This window comes from Styela clava, chromosome 5 (genome assembly GCF_964204865.1).
Source record: "Styela clava chromosome 5, kaStyClav1.hap1.2, whole genome shotgun sequence".
Lineage (NCBI taxonomy): Eukaryota > Metazoa > Chordata > Ascidiacea > Stolidobranchia > Styelidae > Styela > Styela clava.
The window spans coordinates 6051833-6061845 of NC_135254.1; the positions used below are offsets into that span (position 1 = coordinate 6051833).

A 10013-nucleotide genomic window follows, 5' to 3' on the forward strand; every position below is an offset into this window, starting at 1 on the left:
ATTCAAACTCGGCAAACAAGGTGTCGCTGATACAATGACTTTCTGACTTCTTCACGGGGGAGGCGGACAACTCGACTACACGGACAACTCACCAGAGACAACTCGACTACCTGGAGACCTGGTGAGTTGTCCGTCTTTTCGCATTTTCTACGGTGGTGTTTTAGGTCTATAGAAAAGCGTTTTTGATATTTTTAGTGTTCAAATGTTGAGAAAAATACATAAATATTCTCTAGAAAGTATTTTTATTTGTATAAGTGGCTTATTTTAATCATGTTGTATGAATACAAATACAGTCTACAGACGAAATTGAAGTAACGTTAGCGAAGTTAGACTGTTGACTTATAGGACTGTGTTCGTTTAATTTTATGAACTTTATTGGTATTAAATGTTTTGAATGAGCACATTTAAATATATTAAAACCTTTATACTTCACAGTAACACTTAAATATTTATGAATGTGATCTTAGTAGTCTGTGGTTGCAGTAGTCTAAACTCGCCTACGGCAGTTGCCCGTCAACTCACCAGTCGAGCAAACGCTCTGCGACGTGACGTCATCGATGCTCGAGGTAAAGACAACTCGACTACCGAGCAACGAGAGTCAGACAACTCACTAGTCGAGCAATCGCCCTGCGATATAGATGCTCGAGGTAAAGACAACTCGACTACCGAGCAACGAGAGTCAGACAACTCACTAGTCGAGCAATCGCTCTGCGATATAGATGCTCGAGGTAAAGACAACTCGACTACCGAGCAACCTCACTAGTCGAGCAATCGCTCTGCGATATCGATGCTCGAGGAGAAGACATTGCTTTGCAAAACGCAGACTCAATAGTTGCATAGCATTTACTTAGTGCCGACTGATATTAGTTGTAAGCCAACTTACCACGGCAAGGTTTCAGTCATAGAGTTGGAAATTCTTTTTGCAGAAGAAAACCAGGAACAGATAGGCACTGTCGCTGCGCCTGGCAAAGAAACTGGGCCGTAGAATGGATAAAAGATGTTTACTTTTTGTTACGATTAATGAATTTATTATGATATTTAAATACTAAACGTTATGGGGAAATTTAATGGATGGCAGGTTTTGTTTTCTTCATGATGGCCTGAGTGAAGTGGAAAGAGCATCCCTGCTTTTCGACGTCCGGCCATACTGAAGAAAGTGCTTGCCATGTTGCGGTTTCGAAGTCCAGTACGAATCTCTTCACACGTGCACCGGAAAACGAAAGGGTGAGTAGGTTGTTAATTACATTGAAGATGTGGACGTAGTCAATTTTCCTGCGCCGGAATGTGCATGGATATCAGTGCCAGATTGGTGATATGAGATTAGATAAGGTGCCAGATCGGTGATGATGATGCCGCGCGCCGAGATTACTGCTCGGTTATCGCCGGGTTTACAGCCTCATTATCGCCGGCCTGACACCTTACAAACGTAAATACTCATTAGCCGAGGTCGTTTCCATCACAGTTTTTTTTTCGTTTCAACATGTTTTATTTTGTTTTAGGGACGCTGGAACAAGAGACCTGATAAAGCATGTTGAGACGACCACGTCTATAACTCTGTTTTATTCTGTGTGCCCATATTTGTTCTTACCACTTGAGTCACTAGTGAGCAGCTGTGTAACTTTCTCTTTTTAGCTGGTTTGTCAGACTGCCGGCAGTGTAGATATTTCCTCTGTATATTAGGTTATTATTATAGTGCTTTAATGCCGTAAATCTGTGTAATTCTTGCTGTAAAATGATATTAGTAGTACAGGTTTACTGTTTCTCTAGTTTGGCATAGCTCTGTTCACTAGTTAGCTTGTAGTTAACACTTCCGTAACTAGTCTATTTTCGCAGTTTATTTCCTGTGTGATTTCTATGCGTATTTCCATGTATATTACGTGTTTGTCGATAAGATAGGATTTGTGTTGTATCTTTAGTGTCATACTAGTTATTCTTATGTATATCTAGGTATGTTTTACCCGGTTTTTAGTATCCCATTATAAGTAAATAGTTCATGACTGTGACGTCATAGACCAATTCCGTATCTTGTGTTACGTATGTATCCTACGGTATTTGTACTGTGTTTTTCATGTTTTTATGTGTTTATTGTATTTCTTATTGGAGTATTTGGTTGTATTAAGTTCTTACAGGTGTATAATTAATCTAGTTAGTTAACTTAGTTACTCTGCTGTGGTTGGAACCGCAAGAAGATTATTTTGTGATCGACATCTATTGCAACTTCAGTGTCCAAGAAGCTGGCAGAAAGAACCTGAGTGGTGATATCAATTTTGGTACGCCACATATACGAATTTTTGGCGAGCACACGCCAGGATATATTATTTGACACAGGGACTATTAAGACTAAGCCGATTAGGTAGGCTAGTCTGTGACGGATAATATTTGGACAATATTGGACATTTGAGGTTGCCGAATTTTTTTTCAATTGCGGTTGCCTGATATTTTGGAAAAATGGTTAAGAGAAGAAAGATTGTACCGGCACCAAAGGAAGCCAAAGAGGAGAATGAACTTTTGCATCTGCAAATACAGGTATTGAAGGCGAAATTGAGGGAGTCAGAGGAAAAGCAAGAGGAGACTGACAGCCGTTTGCAACTGATAGACAGTCGTGTGCAACAGATTGGAAGTCAACTAGAATCAGTTGAACTCCAGAATGCGAAAATTGGCTCATCTTTTGAACATGTTTACAACATGCTGCAAGATATTTCTGGCGTGGTTAAAACAGGAAAAGTTGCTGATTCTGAAGAAACTCAGCCCATGTCACATGTCCCAGATGTCAGCTTGATCACTTCAACACCCGCAACGGTTGTTCCAAAAGCAGCGCCTGTTCTCAAGCATGATGAAATTTCTGATTTTGGATCAGAAGATGGACAGCCAGAAGGGAAGCGGAACAAGTTCTCACAGACATTAGAAGTGAAATTTTTGGAGAATGGTCATGTGAGTAACCTTGCACCTACAATTCTTTTTTTGAATGATAATGGTAATGAGGGCACAAATGTCAGAAGGCAACTTAGTACTAGGCCGAAAATGGTTACAGTGGCTACACAATCAGTTCCTCCAGTGAGCACTAGTAGGGTCTCAAATGCCAATGTTAGCCGTAGTGTACTCAATAGCACAACTAATGCTACGATGATGGCAAGAAATGCCAAAAAGCCAATGTATTTCGATGGATCCACTGTCATGACGTGGCCCAGTTATTTATGCCATTTTGAATTGGTTACCAGTTATAATCAGTGGGATGACGACACTGCAGGATTAGAATTGGCTACTTGCATGACAGGTCAAGCTCTAAATGTGTTGAAAGATTTACCAGATATGAAACGTACTAGCTATCGTGATATTGTGGCTCATTTTAATCATTATTTCAAACCTGCCGGAAATGCGAGCTCATATCGTACTACATTTCATTGTCGTAGGATTAAGCCAAATGAAGCGCCACGGGATTATGGTAACAAATTGAAAGAGCTTGTTATTCTTGCTTACCCAAATCTTGATATTGCTGGTCAAGATGATATTTTGAAATCGCAGTTTCTCGCCGGTTTAACCGATGAAAGCATGATCAAACATGTTACCATGCAACAGCCTGATACTTTTGAAAGTGCACTGTCTCTTGCAACGCTGTATTACTCTGTTGATACTAACCACTCTGAGAGAAGAGACATGCCTAAACCTCGCATTGCCGCAGTGAAACAGAGTAACACTGGTGATGCAGCTAATCAGCAAACCGACCTTTTTCAGTTTCTCGAGAGCAGTTTTGAGCGACTTGTAGCAAAACTGGATGAGATCATAGGATATGTTAAGCCACGCGCTAACAACAATCGCAATTTTGATGGTGTACCACGCAACCCGTGTCCTCGTTGTGGTAAACATGGTCACTGGGGCAGGGATTGCAAGGCTTGTTTTAATTGTAAGCAGACTGGTCATCTTAAACGGGATTGTCCACATCTTCAGAATCCCGCTGATCCTGCAACAGCTGCTTCCTCTTCGACCGCAAATTTAAACGACACTCAGCGGGCTTGAGGTCCTCAGTGTCCGCTGAATTATTACTTGATGACGGACCAACGAACCAGAATATAGACCTGAATATTTGTTCCTTGCAATATGACAATAGTTGGCATGCGAAGGTACTTGTAAACAATCAACCGTTCAATTTTCTTGTAGATAGTGGTGCTATGACTACTCTGATCGACATTTCCATCTTTGAGGCTATAGGTGGGAAAGAAGCACATTTAGCACCGCTCGAAGAATCTCTTGTTGCAGTGGGAGGACATGATTTATCACCACTGGGTACATTGGAAGTTGATTTGTCTATTGATTCTTTTGCATCGCGACGCACTGTTGTTGTTGCCAACCTAGGTATGTCTAATGGTATTTTGGGCATGGACTATCTCCGAGAACATGATTGCGTTCTTTACTTATCATCTGGACACATGATGATAGAGGGCCATGAAATCAAACTGTTTACTGAAAAGTCTGTACCGTGTTGTCGTGTAACTGTTCGAGAAGATATTACTATACCGCCATATTCTAAGGTTGTTATCCCTGCACAACTTAGTCGTCCTTGGCCAAAAAGCAATTTGTCTGACGTTGCTGCTCTTGTTGAACCGCTGAATTCTTCTTTCCTTGCTGATGGCGTTCAGCTGATTTCTTCTGTAGTGGATCCAGGAAAGTCCACTGTTCCTGTTCTAGCGGTGAACCAAAAAGGCAGACAACTTAAGATCAGGGCTGGATCTTTGATTGGTATTGCACATCCTCAACTTGTAGCACAAATTCAAGTTGACGAATCCGATAATCGGGTTATAGCTTCTGAATTACCAGAACATCTACATGACATGGTCAATTCCGTTGAGGATCTAACCCCGAGTCAACGTGAACAGTTGGTCAACTTGATTTGTGAATTCCGTGATGTATTTGTAGGACCAGATGGCGAACTTGGCCGTACTTCAGCAGCAAAGCATAGGATCATCACAACCACACCACAGCCGATTCGGCAGGCTCCTCGTCGAATGGGGTGGGCGCGTAGGAAGATAGCCGAAGAAGCTGTTGATAATATGCTGGCTCAGGGTGTCATAGAACCCAGCGATTCCCCATATTCTTCTCCCATTGTCCTAGTTCCCAAAAAGGATGATTCTACCAGATTTTGCGTGGATTTTAGATTGCTTAATGACGTCACATACAAGGACGCATATCCCTTGCCGCGTATTGAGGATATCATTGAGTCCTTAAACGGAGCACAATGGTTCTCAACTCTTGATCTCGCTAGCGGATATTGGCAAGTGGAGGTTGATCCTGCAGACCGTGAAAAGACAGCATTCAGCATCCCAGGCCGTGGTCATTTTCACTTTGTAGTGATGCCTTTCGGTTTGGCAAATGCTCCCGCAACATTCGAACGGATGATGGACAATATCCTTGGTGATCTCCTGTGGAACGGGTGTTTCAATTTTCTTGATGATGTTTTGGCTCATGGTAGTGATTTCTCAATGGCACTCTCAAATCTTCGGGAAGTTTTTATAAGACTTCGCCGTGCCGGTTTACGCTTGAAGCCCTCGAAATGTAAACTTTTCCGTCGAAGCACCTCTTATCTTGGTTATCTTATTTCATCTGACGGTGTCTGTTGCGACCCTGGAAATGTTGCGGCTATCAAAGAATGGAAAACGCCTAATTCTGTCAGCGATATTCGTAGTTTTCTAGGCACAGCGAACTACTACCGGAAATTTGTTCAAGATTATTCAACAATTGCTGGACCTCTTATTCGATTGACCAGGAAGAATATTTCTTTTGTATGGAGTACTGAATGTCAAAAGGCTTTTGAAACTTTGAAGCATTGTCTGACATCTGCCCCAATTCTTAGCTTTCCGAGGACAATCGGCGAATTTGTATTGGATACTGATGCCAGTGGTTTTGGGATTGGTGCAGTGTTATCTCAAGTTCAGGACGACAATGAACGTGTACTTTCTTATGCCAGTAAGACTATGTCCAAGTCTCAACGTAGATACTGTGCTACACACCGGGAACTATTAGCTGTGGTGTGGGCTGTTCGTCACTTCAGTCATTTTCTTCTCGGGAGACCGTTCAGAATTCGCACAGATCATGCTGCTCTGAAATGGTTGATTAATTTTCGTGAACCTCAAGGAATGTTAGCAAGATGGATATTAACACTTGGTGCTTATGACTTTAAGATTGAACACAGACCTGGCGTGAAACATGGCAATGCTGATGGATTGTCACGCCAAGTTCGCAAATGCAAACGAGAAGATTGTTCTGATTGTGGTACCAATGGAGATGTAACTGTGAATAAGGTTATAGTGGGTGCAATCTCAAAACAGCCCAGTCAATCATCATCAGACTGTTCCGATTGTAATTGGCTAAATACCTACACGGATGAGCAAATTAAATCTTGGCAAAGTGAAGATCCAGATATTTCTGCTGTTTTGAAATGGAAACAATTTACTGCTCAGAAACCTAACATTCAAGAATACATGCCTGAGTCAACAGTGACCAAACGTTTGATGTCACAATGGGATTTGATTTTTGTAGATAATGGACTTCTCTATCGTCGTTGGATTCCTGATTGTAAATCGGAGGAATCGCATATCCAATTGATTGTTCCATCAAATTTGAGGCAGGATTTGTTCCATAAGCTACATTCTTTGCGCACTGCAGGTCATCTTGGTGCTAATCGGACTTTCAAGAGTATAAGGCGCAGATTTTATTGGCCTGGTTTCAGAAGGGACATTCTCAGATGGTGCAAATTTTGCAAGTCTTGTGCTTCAACAAAGATGCTTTACGGAAGAAGGCAAGGAGATCTCAAACAACTTATATCTGGAGCTCCTATGGAAAGGATTGCCATTGATTTTCTTGGACCATTGCCTGTAACTGAAAATGGAAATGAACACATTTTGGTTTTGTCGGACTATTTCTCTAAATGGGTGGAATGTTTTGCTTTACCAAATCAGCGAGCTGACACCACTGCTGATGCATTGGTTACTCAATTCTTTTCGAGATTTGGGGTACCAAGAATTCTCCACTCAGATCAAGGAAGAGACTTTGAATCAAAATTATTTTCAGAAATGTGTCAATTGTACGGGATTCAAAAGACTCGAACAACTCCATATCATCCTCGTTCAGATGGACAAGTTGAACGTTTCAACAGGACCATACAGCAGATGTTGAAAGCTTTTGTAAATGAGAATCGAAATGATTGGGACGACCATCTCCCATATCTTTGTATGGCATATCGCTCCACCGTACATGATAGTACAGGATATTCACCGAACAAGTTAATGCTTGGACGAGAAATCGAGATGCCTGTTGATGTTATGTTTGGCAAACCAGAGTCATCAACTCATCCTTGTTACACTGAGTTTGTCGAATGGTTTTCCTGTGCAACTGAAAAAGCTTTTCTTCATGCTAGGCAACATCTAAATGCTGCTGCAACCAGACAAAAGCGAAATTTTGATCTGGGTGTTAAACCACTTACTTTCCAGAGAGATGAATTGGTGTGGTATTATTATCCACCTAAGCATCGCAAGCTGAGTATTCCTTGGATTGGACCTTATCGAATTGTGGACTGTTTACCTAATCACTTGTATAGGATTCAGAAGAATTCGGGAACACGTTCTCGAATTGTACACGTTGACAAGTTAAGACCTTATCTTCATGAAGATGAAGAAGACAATGACATTGACTTAACTGGATGTGACATTTTACCTGATGTGGAACCTATTATGGAAAATGATGAGCAGATTGCTCATGATATTTTTGATGTATTACCTTTCTCTTCAAGGCCAGACACTGTACCAGAAGAAGTTACAGTTGATGCGAACTTTGATAATGGCCAACGTACTAGGCGAAGGCCTAGATATTTGGATGATTACATTTGATTTGACTGTGATAGTGCTTTTAACAATTGATTGTTTTGATTTTAGATATACATTTCATTTGAGTGTACAGTTCTTTGCAGTTTCTTCACATTTTTATGGTTTTTCAATTTTGAAGATGGAAAATTTCTTTGTAATTTCCCATCTGAAAAAGGGGGGAGTAATGAGACGACCACGTCTATAACTCTGTTTTATTCTGTGTGCCCATATTTGTTCTTACCACTTGAGTCACTAGTGAGCAGCTGTGTAACTTTCTCTTTTTAGCTGGTTTGTCAGACTGCCGGCAGTGTAGATATTTCCTCTGTATATTAGGTTATTATTATAATGCTTTAATGCCGTAAATCTGTGTAATTCTTGCTGTAAAATGATATTAGTAGTACAGGTTTACTGTTTCTCTAGTTTGGCATAGCTCTGTTCACTAGTTAGCTTGTAGTTAACACTTCCGTAACTAGTCTATTTTCGCAGTTTATTTCCTGTGTGATTTCTATGCGTATTTCCATGTATATTACGTGTTTGTCGATAAGATAGGATTTGTGTTGTATCTTTAGTGTCATACTAGTTATTCTTATGTATATCTAGGTATGTTTTACCCGGTTTTTAGTATCCCATTATAAGTAAATAGTTCATGACTGTGACGTCATAGACCAATTCCGTATCTTGTGTTACGTATGTATCCTACGGTATTTGTACTGTGTTTTTCATGTTTTTATGTGTTTATTGTATTTCTTATTGGAGTATTTGGTTGTATTAAGTTCTTACAGGTGTATAATTAATCTAGTTAGTTAACTTAGTTACTCTGCTGTGGTTGGAACCGCAAGAAGATTATTTTGTGATCGACATCTATTGCAACTTCAGTGTCCAAGAAGCTGGCAGAAAGAACCTGAGTGGTGATATCAATTTTGGTACGCCACAATGTCATGGCGCTGTGCTATATACCTACTATGTTTATCACGCCCAGGTTCAAATCACTGAAAGAAAAGATGCATACTCAAGATCTCAAGAACTTCGCCGAATATTTTCAAAACACATGGTTATACAACAGTGTCTGGACTCCCAAGGATTGGTCAGTATTCGACGTAGAAATAAGAACCAACAATCATCTGGAAGGTTGGCACCGCCATTTCAACAGTATAACTCGGAAAAATATGCCTTTTTACAGTTTAATCTCAACAATGTACGAGGTAAGTATAGGGATAGAGGCGGACGTTGTGGATATTTTGGAAGAGAATGTTGTGGGGCGTGTCAACGGCAGGCATGCGGAAGCCAACGAGAGGGTGCAACATGTTTGGGAACAGTTTAAGGAAGGAGAGTTATCTGTGGACTCTCTTCCTCGGAGGTGTTCAAGGATCTACGGGCCGCAGTATTGCAAAGAGTAAGTATGTAACGCAGCAAATTTTCCATAACGTTCAGTATTCAAATAAAATTTAATATTCGTAACGAAAAAGAAAACAAAACCTTTCATCCATTAAATTTCCCCATAACGTTTAGTATTTAAATATCATAATAAATTCATTAATCGTAACAAAAGTAAACATCTTTTATCCATTCTTCGTCCCAGTTTCTTTGCCAGGCGCAGCGACAGTGCCTATCTGTTCCTGGTTTTCTTCTGCGAAAAGAATTTCCAACTCTATGACTGAAACCTTGCCGTGGTAAGTTGGCTTACAACTAATATCAGTCGGCACTAAGTAAATGCTATGCAACTATTGAGTCTGCGTTTTGCAAAGCAATGTCTTCTCCTCGAGCATCGATATCGCAGAGCGATTGCTCGACTAGTGAGGTTGCTCGGTAGTCGGGTTGTCTTTACCTCGAGCATCTATATCGCAGGGCGATTGCTCGACTAGTGAGTTGTCTGACTCTCGTTGCTCGGTAGTCGAGTTGTCTTTACCTCGAGCATCGATGACGTCACGTCGCAGAGCGTTTGCTCGACTGGTGAGTTGACGGGCGACTGCCGTAGGCGAGTTTAGACTACTGCAACCACAGACTACTAAGCTCACATTCATAAATATTTAAGTGTTACTGTGAAGTATAAAGGTTTTAATATATTTAAATGTGCTCATTCAAAACATTTAATACCAATAAAGTTCATAAAATTAAACGAACACAGTCCTATAAGTCAACAGTCTAACTTCGCTAACGTTA

At 40.7% G+C, this 10013-nt stretch overlaps 1 protein-coding gene and 1 long non-coding RNA gene across 2 annotated transcripts; one reads left to right on the plus strand and one right to left on the minus strand.

The window, feature by feature from the left end:
* Positions 1-526: 526 nt before the first annotated feature.
* Positions 527-4042, plus strand: LOC144422736 (uncharacterized). The gene is made up of 3 exons (XM_078112494.1): positions 527-566; positions 648-1224; positions 1500-4042. The coding sequence occupies exon 3, from the start codon at positions 2449-2451 to the stop codon at positions 4012-4014; it is 1566 nt and encodes a 521-aa protein (XP_077968620.1). The 5' UTR covers positions 527-566; positions 648-1224; positions 1500-2448; the 3' UTR covers positions 4015-4042.
* A 4828-nt stretch (positions 4043-8870) lies between these two features.
* Positions 8871-9873, minus strand: LOC144422752 (uncharacterized). The gene is made up of 2 exons (XR_013475362.1): positions 9760-9873; positions 8871-9678 (listed from the first exon to the last, which is right to left on the minus strand). It is a non-coding gene; the product is annotated as an uncharacterized LOC144422752 (long non-coding RNA).
* Positions 9874-10013: the final 140 nt, after the last annotated feature.

Excerpts from the sequence above, each read along its gene's own strand:
- LOC144422736 (XM_078112494.1), top strand. The coding sequence starts at position 2,449 with ATGGTTAAGAGAAGAAAGATTGTACCGGCACCAAAGGAAGCCAAAGAG.